Raw genomic sequence first — 22,012 nt, forward strand, 5'->3', positions numbered from 1 at the left:
ATAATATCCTGCATCTGCTAAATAACTTGTATTATCATCATAATGAGAAACTTTAGTTACACTGACAGGGTTGAGTGCTAAAACGATCTGATCATTCAGTACTTTCAACAGGTGCTACCATCATTATTTGCTGTTAATATAATCAACATAGGGTGGGAAACAGCTGACATGTTAAAAAAAAAAATCAACATTAGCTATCTTGACATTTTGTATTAATAATGCCGATATGCTGCTAATGTAACTAATTTACTGTTACATTACAGGGGTTTCAAATAGAGTTAGAGCTAAAGAAGGAGTAGCAATAATTATTTTTTTTATTTATTATCACACTGGCCGATTCCCACAAAGGCAGGGTGGCCCGAAAAAGTAAAACTTTCACCATCATTCACTCCAACACTGTCTTGCCAGAAGGGTGCTTTACACTACAGTTTTTAAACTGCAACATTAACACCCCTCCTTCAGAGTGCAGGCACTGTACTTCCCATCTCCAGGACTCAAGTCCGGCCTGCCGGTTTCCCTGAACCCCTTCATAAATGTTACTTTGCTCACACTCCAACAGCACATCAAGTATTAAAAACCATTTGTCTCCATTCACTCCTATCAAACACGCTCACGCATGCCTGCTGGAAGTCCAAGCCCCTCGCACACAAAACCTCCTTTACCCCCTCCCTCCAACCTTTCCTAGGCCGACCCCTACCCCGCCTTCCTTCCACTACAGACTGATACACTCTTGAAGTCACTCTGTTTCGCTCCATTCTCTCTACATGTCCGAACCACCTCAACAACCCTTCCTCAGCCCTCTGGACAACAGTTTTGGTAATCTCGCACCTCCTCCTAACTTCCAAACTACGAATTCTCTGCATTATATTCACACCACACGTTGCCCTCAGACATGACATCTCCACTGCCTCCAGCCTTCTCCTTGCTGCAACATTCATCACCCATGCTTCACACCCATATAAGAGCGTTGGTAAAACTATACTCTCATACATTCCCCTCTTTGCCTCCAAGGACAAAGTTCTTTGTCTCCACAGACTCCTAAGTGCACCACTCACCCTTTTCCCCTCATCAATTCTATGATTCACCTCATCTTTCATAGACCCATCCGCTGACACGTCCACTCCCAAATATCTGAATACATTCACCTCCTCCATACTCTCTCCCTCCAATCTGATATCCAATCTTTCATCACCTAATCTTTTTGTTATCCTCATAACCTTACTCTTTCCTGTATTCACTTTTAATTTTCTTCTTTTGCACACCCTACCAAATTCATCCACCAATCTCTGCAACTTCTCTTCAGAATCTCCCAAGAGCACAGTGTCATCAGCAAAGAGCAACTGTGACAACTCCCACTTTATGTGTGATTCTTTATCTTTTAACTCCACGCCTCTTGCCAAGACCCTCGCATTTACTTCTCTTACAACCCCATCTATAAATATATTAAACAACCACGGTGACATCACACATCCTTGTCTAAGGCCTACTTTTACTGGGAAATAATTTCCCTCTTTCCTACATACTCTAACTTGAGCCTCACTATCCTCGTAAAAACTCTTCACTGCTTTCAGTAACCTACCTCCTACACCATACACCTGCAACATCTGCCACATTGCCCCCCTATCCACCCTGTCATACGCCTTTTCCAAATCCATAAATGCCACAAAGACCTCTTTAGCCTTATCTAAATACTGTTCACTTATATGTTTAACTGTAAACACCTGGTCCACACACCCCCTACCTTTCCTAAAGCCTCCTTGTTTATCTGCTATCCTATTCTCCGTCTTACTCTTAATTCTTTCAATAATAACTCTACCATACACTTTACCAGGTATACTCAACAGACTTATCCCCCTATAATTTTTGCACTCTCTTTTGTCCCCTTTGCCTTTATACAAAGGAACTATGCATGCTCTCTGCCAATCCCTAGGTACCTTACCCTCTTCCATACATTTATTAAATAATTGCACCAACCACTCCAAAACTATATCCCCACCTGCCTTTAACATTTCTATCTTTATCCCATCAATCCCGGCTGCCTTACCCCCTTTCATTTTACCTACTGCCTCACGAACTTCCCCCACACTCACAACTGGCTCTTCCTCACTCCTACAAGATGTTATTCCTCCTTGCCCTATACACGAAATCACAGCTTCCCTATCTTCATCAACATTTAACAATTCCTCAAAATATTCCCTCCATCTTCCTAATGCCTTTAACTCTCCATTTAATAACTCTCCTCTCCTATTTTTAACTGACAGATCCATTTGTTCTCTAGGCTTCCTTAACTTGTTAATCTCACTCCAAAACTTTTTCTTATTTTCAGCAAAATTTGTTGATAACATCTCACCCACTCTCTCATTTGCTCTCTTTTTACATTGCTTCACCACTCTCTTAACCTCTCTCTTTTTCTCCATATACTCTTCCCTCCTTGCATCACTTCTACTTTGTAAAAACTTCTCATATGCTAACTTTTTCTCCCTTACTACTCTCTTTACATCATCATTCCACCAATCGCTCCTCTTCCCTCCCGCACCCACTTTCCTGTAACCACAAACTTCTGCTGAACACTCTAACACTACATTTTTAAACCTACCCCATACCTCTTCGACCCCATTGCCTATGCTCTCATTAGCCCATCTATCCTCCAATAGCTGTTTATATCTTACCCTAACTGCCTCCTCTTTTAGTTTATAAACCTTCACCTCTCTCTTCCCTGATGCTTCTATTCTCCTTGTATCCCATCTACCTTTTACTCTCAGTGTAGCTACAACTAGAAAGTGATCTGATACATCTGTGGCCCCTCTATAAACATGTACATCCTGAAGTCTACTCAACAGTCTTTTATCTACCAATACATAATCCAACAAACTACTGTCATTTTGCCCTACATCATAACTTGTATACTTATTTATCCTCTTTCTTAAAATATGTATTACCTATAACTAAACCCCTTTCTATACATAGTTCAATCAAAGGGCTCCCATTATCATTTACACCTGGCACCCCAAACTTACCTACCACACCCTCTCTAAAAGTTTCTCCTACTTTAGCATTCAGGTCCCCTACCACAATTACTCTCTCACTTGGTTCAAAGGCTCCTATACATTCACTTAACATCTCCCAAAATCTCTCTCTCTCCTCTGCATTCCTCTCTTCTCCACGTGTATACACATTTATTATGATCCACTTTTCGCATCCAACCTTTACTTTAATCCACATAATTCTTGAATTTACACATTCATATTCTCTTTTCTCCTTCCATAACTGATCCTTCAACATTACTGCTACCCCTTCCTTTGCTCTAACTCTCTCAGATACTCCAGATTTAATCCCATTTATTTCCCCCCACCGAAACTCCCCTACTCCCTTCAGCTTTGTTTCGCTTAGGGCCAGGACATCCAACTTCTTTTCATTCATAACATCAGCAATCATCTGTTTCTTGTCATCCGCACTACATCCACGCGCATTCAAGCATCCCAGTTTTATGAAGTTTTTCTTCTTCTCTTTTTTAGTAAATGTCTACAGGAGAAGGGGTTACTAGCCCATTGCTCCTGGCATTTTAGTCGCCTCATACGACATGCATGGCTTACGGAGGAACGATTCTTTTCCACTTCCCCATGGACAATAGAAGAAATAAAGAAGAACAAGAGCTATTTAGAAAAAGGAGAAAAACCTAGATGTATGTATATATATATATATGCATGTGCGTGTCTGTGAAGTGTGACCAAAGTGTAAGTAGGAGTAGCAAGATATCCCTGTTATCTAGCGTGTTTATGAGACAGAAAAAGAAACCAACAATCCTACCATCATGCAAAACAGTTACAGGTTTCTGTTTCACAGCCATCTGGCAGGACGGTAGTACTTCCCTGGGTGGTTGCTGTCTACCAACCTACTACCTATAGTAGCAATAATGTTGAAGGATAAGTTATGGCAGGAAAAGAGGGACTATAAATGTATTAATTCACGGATTATGTGGAGTAAAATAAAGGTTGGATGTGAGAAGTGGGTTATAGTAAGCATATATGCACCTGAGAAGAGAGAAGTGTAGAGGAGAGAGAGAGAGATTTTGGGAAATGTTGAGTGAATGCGTGGGGAGTTTTGAACCAAGTGTGAGAGTAATGCTGGTTGGGGATTTCAATGCTAAAGTGGGCAAAAATGTTGTGGAGGGAGTAGTAGGTAAATTTGGGGTGCCGGGGGTAAATGAAAATGGGGAGCCTTTAATTGAGCTATGTGTAGAAAGAGGTTTGGTAATAAGTAATACATATTTTATGAAGAGGATAAATAAATATGCAAGGTATGATATAGCACGTAAAGAAAGTAGTTTGTTAGATTATGTATTGGTGGATAAAAGGTTGATGGGTAGGCTCCAGGATGTACACATTTATAGAGGGGCAACTGATATATCGGATCATTATTTAGTTGTAGCTACAGTTAGAGTAAGAGGTAGATGAGAAAAGAGGAAAATGGCAACAACAAGCAAGAGGGAGGTGAAAGTGTATAAACTAAGGGAGGAGGAAGTTTGGGTGAGATATAAGCAACTATTGGCAGAAAGGTGGGCTGGTGCAAGTATGAGTAGTGGGGAGGTTGAAGAGGGTTGGAATAGTTTTAAAAATGCAGTCTTAGAATGTGGGGCAGAAGTTTGTGGTTATAGGAGGGTAGGTGCAGGAGGAAAGAGGAGTGATTGGTGGAATGATGAAGTAAAGGGTGTAATAAAAGAGAAAAAGTTAGCTTATGAGAGGTTTTTACAAAGCAGAAGTGTTATAAGAAGAGTAGAGTATATGGAGAGTAAAAGAAAGGTAAAGAGAGTGGTGAGAGAGTGCAAAAGGAGAGCAGATGATAGAGTGGTAGGCACTGTCAAGAAATTTTAATGAAAATAAGAAAAAATTTTGGAGTGAGTTAAACAAGTTAAGAAAGCCTAGAGAACAAATGGATTTGTCAGTTAAAAACAGAGTAGGGGAGGTAGTAGATGGGGAGATGGAGGTTTTGAGTAGATGGCGAGAATATTTTGAGGAACTTTTTCATGAAGAAGAACAGGATGTGAGTGTGGGGGAGGTGTGTGAGGCATTACGTAGAATGAAAGGGGGTAAAGCAGCTGGTACTGACGGGATCATGACAGAAATGTTAAAAGCAGGGAGGGATATAGTGTTGGAGTTGTTGGGAGTTTTGTTTAATAAATGTATGAAAGAGGGGAAGGTACCAAGGGATTGGCAGAGAGCATGTATAGTCCCATTATATAAAAGGAAGGGGGACAAAATTATAGAGGAACAAGTTTACTGCGTATACCAGGAAAAGTGTACGGTAGGGTTATTATTGAAAGAATTAGAGATAAGATGGCTCCAACTTCATCCTGTTCCCTACTTGTATGTCTCATAACAATAAAAATGCTTTCAAACGAGCTGATGTAGGTAACAGCTCTTAGCTTGCCAATAAAGTTAGGAATCCTTAACCTGTAAATAGCTTGTCAATAAAGCTAGGGATCCTTAACCTTGTCAAACCCTGTGTATAAAAGACAGAATGTAGGATTGCGGATGAGCAAGGAGGTTTCAGAGTGGGTAGGGGATGTGTAGTAGATCAAGTGTTTACATTGAAGCATATACGTGAACAGTATTAGATAAAGGTAGGGAAGTTTTTATTGCATTTATGGATTTAGAAAAGGCATATGATAGAGTGGATAGGGAAGCAATGTGGCAGATGTTGCAAGTATATGGAATAGGTGGCAAGTTACTAAATGCTGTAAAGAGTTTTTATGAGGATAGTGAGGCTCAGGTTAGGGTGTGTAAAAGAGAGGGAGACTACTTCCCGGTAAAAGTAGGTCTTAGACAGGGATGTGTAATGTCACCATGGTTGTTTAATATATTTATAGATGGGGTTGTAAAAGAAGTAAATGCTAGGGTGTTCGGGAGAGGGGTGGGATTAAATTATGGAGAATCAAATACAAAATGGGAATTGACACAGTTGCTTTTTGCTGATGATACTGTGCTGATGGGAGATTCTAAAGAAAATTGCAGAGGTTAGTGGATGAGTTTGGGAGTGTGTGTAAAGGTAGGGAGTTGAAAGTGAACATAGGCAAGAGTAAGGTGATGAGGGTATGAAATGATTCAGATAAAGGAAAATTGGATATCAAATTGGGGAGGAGGAGTATGGAAGAAGTGAACGTTTTCAGATATTTGGGAGTTGATGTGTCGGCGGATGGATTTATGAAGGATGAGGTTAATCATAGAATTGATGAGGGAAAAAAGGTGAGTGGTGCGTTGAGGTATATGTGGAGACAAAAAAACATTATCTATGGAGGCAAAGAAGGGAATGTATGAAAGTATAGTAGTACCAACACTCTTATATGGGTGTGAAGCTTGGGTTGTGAATGCAGCAGCAAGGAGGTGGTTGGAGGCAGTGGAGATGTCCTGTCTAAGGGCAATGTGTGGTGTAAATATTATGCAGAAAATTTGGAGTGTGGAAATTAGGGGAAGGTGTGGAGTTAATAAAAGTATTAGTCAGAGGGGTTGTTGAGGTGGTTTGGTCATTTAGAAAAAATGGATCAAAGTAGAATGACATGGAGAGCATTTAAATCTGTAGGGGAAGGAAGGCAAGGTAGGGGTCGTCCTCAAAAAGGTTGGAAGGAAGGGGTAAGGGAGGTTTTGTGGGCGAGGGGCTTGGACTTCCAGCAGGCGTGCATGAGCGTGTTTGATAGGAGTGAATGGAGACGAATGGTATTTGGGACCTGATGATCTGTTGGCGAGCAGGGTAATATTTAGTGAAGGGATTCAGGGAAACCGGTTATTTTTATATAGCCAGACTTGAGTCCTGGAAATGGGAAGTACAATGCCTGCACTCTAAAGGAGGGGTTTCGGGATATTAGCAGTTTGGAGGGATATGTTGTATATCTTTATACATATATGCTTCTAAACTGTTGTGTTCTGAGCACCTCTGCAAAAACAGTGATTATGTGTAAGTGAGGTGAAAGTGTTGAATGATGATGAAAGTATTTTCTTTTTAGGGATTTTCTTTCTTTTTGGGTCACCCTGCCTCGGTGGGAGACGGCCAACTTGTTAACCCTTTCAGGGTCCAAGGCCCAAATCTGGAGTCACGCACCAGTGTCCAAGAATTTAAAAAAAAAAATTTGTTATTTTTTCTTATGAAATCGTAGAGAATCTTTTTGTGAATGTAATAAAACAAAAAGTACAAAATTTGATGGAAAATTGACGAAATTATGCTCTCATGAATTTTGATGTGTCAGCGATATTTACGAATCGGCGCCTCTTCAAGGGGGGCTCCTTGGCGTGGTGAAGAGGCTCTTGGTCTGAGGAATTAGCCCTGTCGGTCTTCTTCCTCAGACCGAACCTAATTACCCCCCATTCTCCCCTCCCCTATCCCATCCTCCCCATCCTCCCCTTTTTCCATTCCTCCTCCTCCTCCTCACCCCTCCCTTTTGCCCTTCCTCTTTTTAGCCTTCGTGATTTCTCCCACAGGCGCGCTAGTTCCTAGGTAGGGGAAAGGACACCGGGGTCCATCCCATTCCGTTGAGGTTTCTTGGCGGTGGCGTAGTTTGCCGTGGAATCTGGATTGCCTAGGGATGTCCCGATCCCTCTCCGGTATCCCGGAGTAGCTTTGGGTGTCTTTTGGGCGACGGGTGTATCTCTGGAAGCCACCTTTCGGATTCCGGGGGTGGTGGCTGAAGGAGGTATGCTTTGTGGCGGATATCCGGCCGCCCTCTCTTTTGTCCACCGAGGTAGCTCGGCAGATGTGAGGTTGCTATCCCAGATTGCTGGTTTACTTGCATGAAGGGTAGGGTATGGCACGGGTTCCATGCTGCATCTGCGCTACTAGCGGTGTCGAGTCCTCTTGGGCGCGGAGGGAGATTTCTGGCCCTTTCATTCCTCCTAGGAACTATCCCTCCCCGGTCCCCCCTTTTTTTTTCTTTTTTTTGTTTTTATTTTCTTTTCTTCTTTCTTTTTTTTTCTTAAAAACAAAAAGAAAGAAGTAACCTAACCATGGCAGCCCTAGTCCATGAACCTAGTACCCCCGGGCCCCTTCTTGATACCGCACCCCGTTCTGACCCCGCCTCGTCTTTGGACCACTCTTCAGACATTCCTCATGCCTCTGTACCTATTGCCGGTGCTGTTTCCTCACCCGCTTCAGGTACTGAGGCCTCGACTGACTCCTTCGATTTATCAGACCTTCGCTCTCCTCTGACTATGCTTCCGGCCTCTCCCTCTACGGTGCGGCAATTTTCAAATCGCCGACCCGTTCCACGTCGGACCAACTCTGGTCCCACGCCTAAACGTCAACGACAATTACCTGCTGATGATACTTCTCCACCTTCACCTTCTCGTTCTTCTCAGAAACGATTGACACGTCCTTCACTACCTTTCCACGCTCAGTTTCAGACTGAACAGTGGACTAAATTCTTCACTTTACGACCAACTTCCTCTACTGCCTATCTTTCTGACCATAGTATTGGCAAGGCACTCCTACGCCATGTTGGTAAAGATATTTCTTTTCATGCTCTTAAGAGCGGTACGCGCATCATTACCGTACAGAATGCTACCCAGGCTCGTGAGCTCTCTCGTCTTTCCCATATAGATACTGTTCCTGTCACCCTTGAAAAACATCATTCCCTCAATTCTTGTAGTGGTACCGTTATTCTGCCCCATACCATAGTTCAACAAAATTTCCAGACATGTGGCACCGACATTCTCGAACAGCTGGAACTCCAAGATCTCCCAATCCTCAAGGTAGACACTTACGTTCTTCCTGCCCGTGGGCGGAGACGATACCCTAGCAATGTGGCTCGTTTAACTTTTGAAAGCCGAGAACTCCCATCCTCCGTTTATATAGCAGGACATCGGTTACAAGTTCGAAAGGTGATCCCTACACCACAACAGTGTAGAAATTGCTGGCGATTTGGCCATCCAGCGAAATATTGCAGATCTATCGCCGAATGCCCAGTCTGTGGTGCCGATGACCATTCTAATACGTCTTGCAATCGATCTCCCTCTTGCCTTAACTGTCATGAGGCTCACCCTTCGTACTCTCGCCGTTGTCAGGTCTATTTAAACGAGCGGGAAATCCGTTACCTCAAAGAGACAGAAGGTCTCCCTTATGCCATGGCAGTTTCTCATCTCCGCCTCCAAGGGAGACTCCCACGTGTTTCTTATTCCCGTGTTTCAAAACGTCCCCCCACTTCTGGTATCCCATCTTCTACACCCACCTCTGTGGTTACCTCTCCCATAATCACTCCTGTATCTAATCCTTTTGCTGTCCTCGGCTCAGACGTCCCTACTTCAACGCCTCAGTCTAATCTCGCTTCTTCGAGTTCTCTCTTACAAGCCTCAGTATCGACGAGACCTCGTACGACACCTCTTCCCAATCGTCCCTCTACTTCTCAAAAGTCAAAAAAAGGTCCGGTAACACCTCCTACCCATCTTCCACCTCCTCATTTTACCCTCCCTGTCTCTGTCCCTAGTTCTTCCCCTCTCACTGGCTCGGTTACAAGTGCAGAGGTTCACCCTCCTCCTCGTAATGTACCTTCCTCCCCTGTTCCCTCCCAAGTTTCTTCCTCTTCTGCCACCTCCCAGGTTCCTGTCTCTTCTGTCCCCTGCCACGCTTCTCCAGTTCCCTCCACCCTTTCGCCCCCCCCTACCTTGGTACAGTCCAATACAGTTCCAATCTTTACTCATCCTCCCCCTACCATTCCCAATATTGTCTCCCATACGACATCTCTGAATTCCGAAACACTTGAAGCAATCTCTGAATATATTGCAGAGACCAAACCATCAATGGACACTGATCCACCTTCCGCTCTTTCTCTCTCCTCTGCTCCATCTGCGCAACTCCTTTCTTCACAGCGCACCGTTCCTTCGCTGCTTGAACATTTTCCACTGCCTCCGCATGTGGACTTTTCTAACCCTTCTAGTCCGTAGGAACCCTTACCTGCGGATTTCAAGTATCTTTATCATTGCCAATCATGGCCTTTTTACAGTGGAATATACGCGGCCTCAGGGGTAATCGGGGTGAGCTTCAGATGTTACTCTCCCAGTTTGCCCCTGTTGGTGTTTGCTTACAGGAACCAAAATTACACTCTGCTGTTATTTCTCACATCTCAGGCTATAATTTGTTGTATTCTTCAGATCCTTTTCCTGATGGGACCTTTAATGAAAGTGCCCTTCTTCTCCGCACTGATATTCCGTACCATCAACTATTTATTCATACTTCGCTGCATTACACAGCAGCCCGTATCCACTTACATAGGTGGTATACGCTCTGTTCTTTATATCTCTCTCCTTCTCGGGCATTATCTATTCCGGATTTTGCCTTCCTTGTTTCGTCATTACCGCCACCGATTCTGTTACTTGGTGATTTTAATGCCCACCATTTCCTCTGGGGAGGGTCTCACTGTGATTCCCGTGGAATTCAGTTAGAGGCTTTTCTTGCCACCCACCCCCTCCATGTTTTAAATACAGGTACTCACACCCATTTTGATCCTCGGACTCATACTCTCTCTTGCATCGATCTCTCAGTTTGCTCTTCCTCCGCCGCATTAGACTTTACTTGGTCTGTTCTCCCGGACTTACATGACAGTGATCATTTCCCAATCATTCTTTCTTCCCCTTCATATTCGCCACCTCTTCGCACCCCACGCTGGCAATTTAATCGGGCAAATTGGAACCTTTACTCACACCTGACTTTTTTTAAAGAGGTTCCTTCTTTGTCCTCCATCGATGAGCTTTTACACCTCTTCTCGTCCTCCGTTTTCACCGCAGCTTCTCATTCTATACCCCAAACTTCGGGCAGGCATTCTCAGAAATGCGTGCCTTGGTGGTCTCCTGCTTGTGCTCGTGCAGTACGTTTGAAACGCGCTGCATGGGGCAGGTACCGGTACAATAGAACCACAGAGCGACTCCTTGATTTTAAACAGAAGCGTGCGATCGCTCGCCGTGTCATCCGTGACGCTAAACGCACTTGCTGGCGAGATTATGTCTCCACCATCACCTCTGCTTCCTCTATGAGTGCAGTCTGGAAAAAAGTACGAAAACTGAGTGGTAAATATTCTCCTGACCCGGCTCCTGTTCTGCGAGTTGCCGGTGTTGATATAGCAAACCCACTAGATGTTGCCAATGAAATTGGCAATCATCTGGTCCGTATTTCTCAGGGACTCCATCTATGCCCCTCATTTCTTTCCTCAAAGTCTGCCAGAGAGTTAGCACCCTTGGACTTTTCTTCTCTCAGAGAAGAACAGTATAATGTGCCTTTTACACTTCAAGAACTGGAGGCAACACTCTCAGCTTGTCGATCATCGGCAGCTGGGCCCGACGACATTCATATTCGTATGCTACAACATTTACATCAGTCAGCCCTTGCAGTCCTATTACGCCTTTACAATCTTATTTGGTCACAAGGAGTTCTTCCACAGCTGTGGAAATCCGCCATTGTTCTCCCTTTCCGCAAACCAGGCACTACGGGACATGAAACCTCCCACTATCGTCCCATTGCTCTTACCAGTGCAGTTTGCAAAGTAATGGAACGTCTAGTAAATAGACGTTTAGTGTGGTATTTAGAGACACACAACAGTCTCTCCACTCGTCAATATGGCTTTCGTAAGGGACGTTCTACCATAGACCCCTTACTGCGCTTGGATACGTATGTTCGTAATGCTTTTGCGAATAACCACTCAGTTATTGCCATATTTTTTGACCTTGAGAAGGCATATGACACAACTTGGAGGTATAATATTTTAGCCCAAGTCCACTCCTTAGGCCTTCGAGGCAATCTACCATCCTTCCTTAAGAACTTTTTAACTGACAGGCATTTCCGTGTTCGGGTTAATAATGTGCTCTCCCCGGACTTTGTCCAAGCTGAAGGTGTCCCCCAGGGATGTGTTCTGAGCACAACACTTTTTCTCCTTGCTATTAATGATTTGGCCTCTAGTCTTCCATCAAATATTTGGTCATCACTCTATGTTGATGACTTCGCTATTGCCTGTGCAGGCTCTGACTGTCACCTCCTTACAGTTTCTCTCCAGCATGCAGTCGACCGTGTTTCCAATTGGGCCACCACACATGGGTTTAAATTTTCCAGCACTAAAACCCACCAAATCACTTTCACTAGACGCTCTGTCATCTCTGATCATCCTTTGTACCTCTATGGCTCACGTATCCCTGAACGTGATACAGTCAAGTTTCTGGGCCTCCTCTTTGATCGTAGGTTATCCTGGAAACCTCACATTACCTCTCTGAAGGCAACTTGTCACAGCCGGCTGAACCTTCTTAAAACCCTTGCTCATCTTTCGTGGGGAGCTGATCGTCGAACCCTCCTTCACCTACATTCCACCCTTATTTTATCGAAACTTGATTATGGTGACCAGATCTATTCAGCGGCATCTCCTGCTACTCTCTCTAGCCTTAACCCCATTCATCACCAAGGATTACGTTTATGCCTTGGTGCTTTTCGCTCTTCCCCTGTCGAAAGCCTCTATGCAGAAGCGAACGTTCCATCCTTATCCGATCGCCGTGATGCCCATTGCCTGCGCTACTATGTACGCTCTCATGATCTCCGCAATCCTTCCATTTATAGAATGGTCACTGATATTAGTAGACATTCTTTATTTGTTCGCCGCCCCTGCTTACTCCGTCCCTTCTCTCTTCGCCTTCATTCGCTCTTGTCTTCTCTTCAACTACCACCTTTCTATGTACATGTAGCATCTCACTTTTCCCTACCCCCCTGGGAAGTTCCAGCTGTTCGAGTCTGTTCTTTCTCCCTCCCTTGCTCGAAAGCCCAACTGTCTACGGTCGCTTCCCGCTCTCTTTTTCTTGACCACTTTCACTCTCATTCTCATGCCATTGCTGTGTACACAGATGGCTCTAAGTCTTCTGACGGCGTAGGATTCGCAGCAGTGTTTCCGGACAGCGTCGTACAAGGGCATTTACTATCTTCAGCTAGTATTTTTACTGCTGAATTATATGCCATCCTTACAGCACTTATCCGTATTGCATCTATGCCTGTGTCATCATTTGTGGTTGTCTCAGACTCCCTTAGTGCTTTACAGGCTATACAAAAATTTGATACACCTCACCCCTTAGTCCTCCGTATCCAACTTTGGCTACGCCGCATCTTTACTAAGCATAAAGATATTGTTTTTTGTTGGGTCCCTGGTCATGTTGACGTACAGGGCAATGAACAGGCAGACACTGCTGCGCGGTCAGCAGTACATGACCTACCAGTTTCTTATAGAGGTATTCCATGTACGGACTATTTTGCTGTAATATCTTCCCACCTTCACACCCGTTGGCAACAACGTTGGTCTACTATGCTCGGCAACAAACTTCAGTCTATTAAACCGAGTATAGGTTACTGGCCGTCTTCTTATCACCAGTGTCGAGGTTGGGAGACTACTCTCTCCCGTCTTCGCATTGGCCATACTCGTCTTACTCATGGATATCTCATGGAGAGGCGTCTTGCTCCTCTCTGTGAGAATTGCCAAGCTCCATTATCAGTCAGCCACATTCTGTTGGACTGCCCACTTTATCAACGAGCACGCAGAATTTACCTCTGTCGTCGTCTTCGCCCCGCTGCTCTCTCTTTACCTTCCCTTCTCGCTGATGGACCCACCTTTCATCCGGACTCTCTCATTGACTTTTTGACAACGACTGACTTACTTCACAAATTCTGATACTTTCAGCCCTTTCTACTTGTATCTCTTGCTACCCTCTACCCCCGTACTATCCCCTGCCCCGCTGTTTTCTGTAACCTGCTGATCATCCCCCCTCCCTTCTGCCATCCAATTCCCTTGCTTCCTTCCCTACCCTGCAGCGCTGTATAGCCCTTGTGGCTTAGCGCTTCTTTTTGATTATAATAATAATAATATTATCAGAGTGAGCTGAGCTCATGGCGTAGATCTACGGTTTGGACCCTGAACGTAAAGCCGTAGATCTATGGGACGGACCCTGAAAGGGTTAAAATGGTTTTGGCTATTTTTTTTTTTAAGTCCATTAATCATGGTTTAAATCATATACAGCATATAATTTATTCAGTCTTAAGCCATAAATCGCCAAAAATTTCGGCAAAAAGGAAAATTTCCTCACTGTTTAGGCAAAAAAATAGGTTATATGTTTCTGGTTTCTTAATTCAGCTAATACCCTGCCACAATGGAAAGTTGATCTAACACTGGGGGCTCAGTCCCTGCCATTATAAAATGACCCAGGGTAAGGGGATCAAACCTAATCCCACCAATAAGGTGACAGTGTCAGGAAGCTCAAATCTCAATGCTATAACAAGCTAACACAGAACTGGGGGCTCAAACCCCACTGAAACAATAAGGTGGTCTAGCATCAGGGAAGGGGCTCAAATCCTGTTGCTACAGTAAAGTGATCCAACATTGGGGTCCCCTCAAACCCTGCCAGCACAGTCAGGTGGAAAATGACCAAGTGTTCGGGTATGTGAATGAATTGTCACATCTTTCAGGTTGGGTCTCAAAGCAGAAATACCAATGTAAACTTCCTAACAAAAGGTATTCTTCATACATGGTAAATTTTACAAACAACAAAATAAACAATGCAGTACCATGTTTTCTGAAGGTGGGGGGTCTCGAGAGCAGAAGAATCGGTAGCCGGTTCTCTTCTGGGATTTCGGGCATATCTGATCCAGGTACTAAATTCTGTGATCGACGCTTATTGATGAGGGAATCAGGTTCTTTAGATTGTGTTATGATATCCCTCAGCCCTCTGTCATAGAGTGGGCTGACTACTGGCCAGTCTGGATGCTCAATGCTTTCAACATAATCTGGAATAATTTGAACATAAATACCATAATTTCACTATACACAATTTCACTATCAAATAACTCGATATTAGACATACAACTTGTTAATTATTTGATCATGCCTTAAAATTTAAAAATATATTTATTCACAAAGTGGAAATGGGAAAAGAGAAAGGAAGAGACAGAGGTGCTGAGGGGTGATCGCTGGCTGAAAGTGGTGATGGTTACAAATCTAAATGCATTTAAAAGAGAAACAACTAAAGAAAAGATATAATTTATGAGTGTTTTTGTGAGAGAAGCAGTGTTTGAGTGAGAAGGTTGACAGTGAGGGTAGTGATTTATGACTATTGTAGCAGAGCATGTGATGTGGCTAACACACCCCTTCCTCACTCCACTAAATGCAACAGTATCAACTCCTAGATTGCAGGACTAGTTCAAGCAACTCAGGCAGCTGAGTAACAGCGCAAACAAGGGCTGGCAGATACCAGAGGCAAAAAATTTTTAAGGAACTTTTATTTTTTCTAAAGCAATAAGAAGTTGTTTCAAAAGATTTTGTCTATCACATTTGTTGTTACCCACCAACATAAGGTGACATAACGGAGGAAATACATTTGATATCACTAGTTTAAAAGCAGTCAAATGAGCTAAATTTATATCTCTAGTACCCTGCCACTCAGAGTGTCACAGGTGCATGAAGTATAACACTACATATGAACTTAATCAACAAAAATAACCAATTTTGATTATACAGTACTTCCTTTAGCACTCTTCATAGCCCTTCCTAACTACTTCTGTTATACTCTTCACCCTTGCCGATCTCTGATCTGGCATATTATGCCTTTTAGCATACTGAACCTATCTTGCAGTGCTGTGTGATCCTTATGGGTTTAGCACTTGGTTATGATTTTAATAATAAAAAATAAAATAAAATACATAACTGCTAATTTTGCTCTACTGCTATCACCAATGGGAGCATTAGCTACTTTACTGCAAGTCAATATGTATTATGGTTGTGCAGCTTTAACATTACAAACTCTGGACACCATATGCTTCATAATCCAGGTGATTTGATTATATAAGTGTCCCTCCAAATTTGTTGGAAAGGGGTGTTATGTTCATTCAGGTCCTGCAAATGTAGAAACTGCAAGCGCAAAAGCATCTTTGTATAAATGACAAATTTTGTTTCAACGTGTATCGGAAACCATCTCTCAAACAAATCACCTATCTGGTTAATACTGATATTCACAAGAAATTATGACCAAAATAAGAGATTTGAGTGCGGGGAAAGACATTCAACCAAGAAAAAATAAAGTTGGATAAATGAATCCATTCACTGGCTGCTCATAAGCTAAAACTGCTGGATAATCAAAATAAATGAATATGGAAGCCCATGAATTTGAAGGGAGGACAAATACCATAGGATTTCACTCAAAATGTTCTCATTCTCTCTTATGAATGCTAATATTAAGCATTTTAGAGATATTGCCTTTTTTTTTTTTTTTTTTTTTTTTTTAATAACTCTGATGTCCTAGGTAGTAGGTTGGTAGACAGCAACCGCCCAGGGAGGTACTACCGTCCTGCCAAGTGAGTGTAAAACGTAAGCCTGTAATTGTTTTACACGATGGTAGGATTGCTGGTGTTTTTTCTGTCTCATAAACATGCAAGGTTTCAGGTACGTCTTGCTACTTCTGCTTACACTTAGGTCACACTACACATACATGTACAAGCATATGTATACACACCCCTCTGGGTTTTTTTCTATTTTCTTACTAGCTCTTGTTCTTGTTTATTTCCTCTTATCTCCATGGGGAAGTGGAACAGAATTCTTCCTCCGTAAGCTATGCGTGTTGTAAGAGGCGACTAAAATGCCAGGAGCAAGGGGCTAGTAACCCCTTCTCCTGTATATATTACTAAATGTGAAAGGAGAAACTTTTGTTTTTCCTTTTGGGCCACCCCGCCTCGGTGGGATATGGCTGGTGTGTTGAAAGAAAGAAAGGAACTCTTATGTACAAAACATAACTAACCACTGAGCATTATGGGATTCAAATGTATTCCCAAAGTACAACCCACCTGGTATTAATGTGCAGGCTTGAAATGCCTAAAATAACAATGAGATGATGCCTAAACCTTTGCTGGCACGAACACTCATTTTTAGGCTAATACCATCAATATTAACCAAAACACACTGATACCATTACAATTAGCCAATATCGATACTCTCAAAACTATGCAATACCCACCAATATGATACTGATACTTTGCCACACCCCTAGCTTAAAATCAAATTGTCAAAAAATACAACAGTAACACATTCCTCTAAGCTGTTTTTGTGTGAACAAATGGCATGAAAAATTGTATTTACAGGCACTTACCAGCAGTGAGAGTAGCAAAGAAGCCCTTCTTATGAGGTAACGTCACTCGAGGGTCTCGAATTGTTATTGGCAGGACAACTCGCGAAAAATGGTGAGACGAGGCCAACTTCTTCCAAGCACTGACTTGCTGGTGGTGGCCCCTTACCCTCTCTTCATTATGATAACATTGTTTCCACCACAACTGGGTGGAATCATTACTTTTATCACATGAACTATGTATATTGTCTTCAGGTTCAGGCTTTATATTGGCAGGAGTGAAAGCAGCCATTAAGACAGAGAGAGACCTGGGTCCAGTGAGCCGAAACCTATTCAGAGTGTCCTTAAGCAAAGTCATTGTAATTGAATTATCAGAAGACGCATATTTAGGTGTTCGTTCATGTGGGATATTTCTTTTTCCAAGTTTTAGCATATCAACACTTCCTGTATTTTCATCCTTTCTTCCCTTTTGATGCTTAACATTTTTTTTATTTTCTGCCACTGATTCATCATCTAATGTTGTACAAAGTAATTCATTTTGTGCATTTTCATTACTAAGGTTTTCCATGATTTCTACTGTCCCACATACACCTTCCTTATCTTTCAACTCGACGTCTTCATTAGTTGTATCGCATTCAATATTCTTGGTACCATCCATTTTCATCTCAGTTTCTTGAGTTGTTGCATCTTTAGACTGAATTGTAATTTTTTGTAATTGAAACACTTGTACCAGAGCTTCTATAACGTGTCCATGAGCAGATGGGTGAACCCAAATCCAGATCTTCGAATTATCCAATTGTGTTTCTGACATCTCGGAAGATTTAGGGTGCCATTGAATATCAACATCGCCAAGAGCACCATAGGGCTGTCTGCAAATATGAATACAGATGTTTAATTAAAAAAAGTGATACTGAACTACATATTTATGTGCATACAAAATCCTATTTCCACTCATGTGGTGTAAATGCAACTCAACCATGACCAAAGCTTGTGCTATTTCAATGAAGGTGGAAAACTGATAGATAAGCTAGGCATTAAATAAACAGTAAAGCGTTTAATATCTTACTGATGAAAAGTGAGAATCCATTTGAAAATAAATATAAACATGGGCTAGAGATATCTGTTTATTTCAGTTTGTTGAAAACTGAGATTACAGAGACCAAAACTTTTGTGTTTCTAACTGTATTTATTTTTTCTGTCCAAAGGTTACTCACTTTTCATCAATCAGGAATTGACACTTTAAATTCAAGCATTTAACTCCTTCCAACTGCTCCTTGTAGCTATGATTCTATTAAATATACTGTATTCAAAAAATACTTAACCCTTTGAGGGTTTCGGACGTACTAGTACGGCTTACTCGCAGGGGTTTTTGACGTACTAGTACGCATAAATTCTAGAGCCGTCAAATCTCGCGGGAAAAGGCTGGTAGGCCTAGATGTGAGAGAATGGGTCTGTGTGGTCGGTGTGCGCGATAGAAAAAAAATCTGGGACCCAGTGGTGCATTGTGGGAACGCCATCTTAGTAAACAATGTCCACCATGCCTCGCGGTAAGAAGCTCCTCACTCCTCGGCGAATTGGGACACTTTTGTTCCCCAGTGACAGTTCTAATACAAATGGAAGTGCCAGTGAAGATGAGTTTCAAGGTTTTGGTGAGGTTTTGACCGAAACTAATGATCATAATATCGGTAATAGCGAGGAAAACCCAGACGACCCTCAGGCTTCCACCTCTGGTGCTGGGCCGTCTTGTTCACGTTCAGTTGTACCAGAATCCAAGAGGAAACTTCTATTTTCCCAAATCCCAGACTCAGATGACAGCATGTGTGATGATAGTGATAGTGAATATGAACTACAAGCTCTTCAAACTAGTTCCAGTAGTGATAGTGAAGTGCAATATTCCCCAGTGAAGCGTCAGTATATACGACGATATATGCGCTCTGGTAGTGTGCCATATGCTATTCCAAGGAGAAGGAGTGCATCTTGGAGTACATCCCGTGGCTGTACAACAGGAACAGACAGTGAAAATGACGATGATACTGTTGCAATTGGGATGGAAAATGTGCGTGGTGGTAGTGGTACTGGCGGTGAGGCACCAGCAGTGGGCCATGCTGCCACCCACGCCGCTGCCTCAGCTAATCTACAACAAAGGCCACCATCCCCCACCCACCCACCACACCAGCCTCCACAACAACCACCTCCACAACCACCTGTCATTGTCCAGTACCCACCAGCAGACCGCACCTGGGATTGGCAGGAAGCTGTCAATTTTGTTCCAAATGCCCACCAGTTTGATGACAGCCAAAGTGGAATACGGCCATCTTGTACACTTGGGAACAATGCCACTGAACTGGAATGTTTCGAGTTATTCTTTGACGACGTTTCTTTTTGATTATAATAATATTCTTTGACGAACCCCTGATGGAAAGTATTGTTATGGAAAGCAACACACACTATGAGTACACCATGGCAAACGCATTACTTTCACCAAAATCACGTCTACACCAGTGGAAGGAGGCAACTGTGGCTGAGATGTATCTTTTCTTTGCCACAATAATGCTTATGCCACATGTGTATAAGCACAAAGTGAAGTCATACTGATCAACAGACCACCTGATTGCAAGCCCAGGTTTCAGTGATATAATGCCAGTGAATCGATTTGTGCTAATGTTACGTATGCTTCACTTCTCAGACAAAACCAGGCCTGACAGAACTGACAGGTTATATAAGATTAGGAATGTGTTTGTGTATCTGAAAGAGAAATTCAGTACGCATTTTTATCCCTTCAGGAAGCTTGTAATTGACGAGTCTTTGATTCTGTTCAAAGGAAGACTCTCTTTCAAGCAGTACATACCAAGCAAGAGGAAATGCTTTGGTATAAAGTTGTTTGTGCTTTGTGATTGTTACAGTGGTCTGGTATTGGATATTATTGTGTACACTGGAAGTTATACATTGCAAAATACCAGGAAGTTATTGGGCATCTCAGGTGATGTGGTTAGAACAATGATAGAACCATACCTTGGTAAGGGGCATATATTATATACAGATAATTGGTACACAAGCCCCTCACTCAGTGATTTTTTGTGAGTGAACATGACAGATGTGTGTGGCACAGTGCGTGCAAATCAGAAACATATGCCCAGGTTTGACGCTGGCACTCGTAGAGGTGAGGTGCAGGCGTTTGCTGCCAATGACATCATGGCATTTCGGTGGCATGATAAACGAGATGTCACACTGTTGTCATCAGTTCACCCTAATGAAATGGCAGACAGTGGCAGACAGCATAGAGAGAGCAATGAACCCATTCTAAAACCTGCAGCTGTGACTGATTACACCTTCAACATGCGTTCAGTGGACAAATGTGACATGCAGATTGGGTTTGCTGATTGTGTTCGCGAGAGTTATAAGTGGTACATCAAACTCTTTTTCCATCTTCTGGACATTTCCATGCTCAATGCTTATATGTATAAGATGAGGACCAGAAACAAACCACGGTACGGCGAATTCTGTTTGTCTGTCATCAGACAAATAGTATTCAAGTACCAAGGAACAGCACCTGCAATTGACCGCCCACCAAATTATCAACAACTACCTGCTCGTCTGAAGCATGGTGATCACTTCCTGGTAAAATTGCCTGTTACTGCTTTCAAGAAAAAGGCTCAGAAGAGGTGTTACGTCTGTTCACATACAAAAAAACGCCCACAACAACGCAGAGACACTCGTTTTATGTGTGAGGAGTGTAAAACACCACTGTGCATGACACCATGTTTCAAAGAGTTCCACAGGCTGCAGAACTTCTAGAAACATTCCCTGTGACTGTATATGTGTATATAAAATATAGAAAAATAGTAATAAACAACATTTCATATCGTTTGTTTGTGTAAATATTTTCTATAAACAAAATAATGACAACAGTGTTTACGCCCTTATTGTGTAATATTGAAAAAGAAATAACTTACAAAATACTGATCATGTTGGCCTCAGAGGCCATGAAAGTTACTCAGAAAAAGAAAAATTGAAAAATAATTGAAAATAGTACATAAAAAAGTAAATAGAAAAATACCGGGTGACGACAGTCGGCGATGTTACCAGATGGTGTTCAATTTTGGCAAACTTCATGCCTCCATATCTCGGTAAGTATTGATGGTAAAATTTTTTTGTTTATCCTATAATGTTTAGAAAAAAAAAAAACTATTTTTTCATAAGAAAAAATAATTTTTTTTTTTTTGAAATTTGGCCAACCCTGAGAATGAGTTTCTGAGAGGGCCTGTCGACCCTCAAAGGGTTAAATAAAACTGCTGTATGCTGACAAAAGTAAGTCATGAGCTTAAATATTTTGTTATTTTCAGTTGCAATTTTAAATTGATATAAATAAGATGAGTTTATGAAGGATGAGGTAAACCATAGAACTTATGAAGGAAAAAAGGTGGGTGGTGCATTGACGTATCTGTGGAGATGAAGAATGTCATCCATGAAGGGTATAGTGGTACCAACGTTCATATATGGGTGTGAAACATGGGTTGTGAATGTTGAAGCAAAGAGGAGGCTGGAAGCAGAGATGTCATGTCTAAGAGCAACGTGTGGCATAAATATTGTGCAGAGAATTTGTAGTGTGGAAATTAGGTGTGGAATTACTAAAAATATTATCAGAGGGCCGAGAAGGGGTTGTTGAGGTAGTTTGGTCATTTACAGAGGATGGAGCAAAATAGGTGTATAAGTCTGTAGTGGAAGGAAGGTGTCATAGGAAAGGATGGAAGGAGGGGGTAAAGAAAGGTTTTGTGTGCAAGGGGCCTGGACATACATCAGGCATGTGTGAGAATGTTAGGTAGGAGTGGAGATGAATGGTTTTTGGGACCTAACGAGCTGCTGGAGTGCGAGCAGGGTAATGTGAAGGGATTCAGGGAAACCAGTTG

At 42.5% G+C, this 22,012-nt stretch overlaps 1 protein-coding gene across 2 annotated transcripts in view; it reads right to left on the reverse strand.

Moving 5' to 3' along the window:
• The window catches only part of Pop1 (POP1 ribonuclease P/MRP subunit), a 40,551-nt gene that overhangs the window by 8,582 nt on the left and 9,957 nt on the right, over positions 1-22,012 (reverse strand). For both annotated transcript variants that reach the window (XR_011392716.1, XM_070090889.1), the window contains exons 6-7: positions 17,130-17,974; positions 14,560-14,778 (exon numbers count right to left, since the gene is read on the reverse strand). Coding sequence is in view for 1 of the 2 variants with exons in the window: in XM_070090889.1 (XP_069946990.1) it covers positions 14,560-14,778; positions 17,130-17,974 (1,064 nt within the window). In the remaining variant the exon portion in view is untranslated. The remainder of the gene's footprint in view (positions 1-14,559; positions 14,779-17,129; positions 17,975-22,012) is intronic.

Source organism: Cherax quadricarinatus, chromosome 33 (genome assembly GCF_038502225.1).
Source record: "Cherax quadricarinatus isolate ZL_2023a chromosome 33, ASM3850222v1, whole genome shotgun sequence".
NCBI lineage: Eukaryota > Metazoa > Arthropoda > Malacostraca > Decapoda > Parastacidae > Cherax > Cherax quadricarinatus.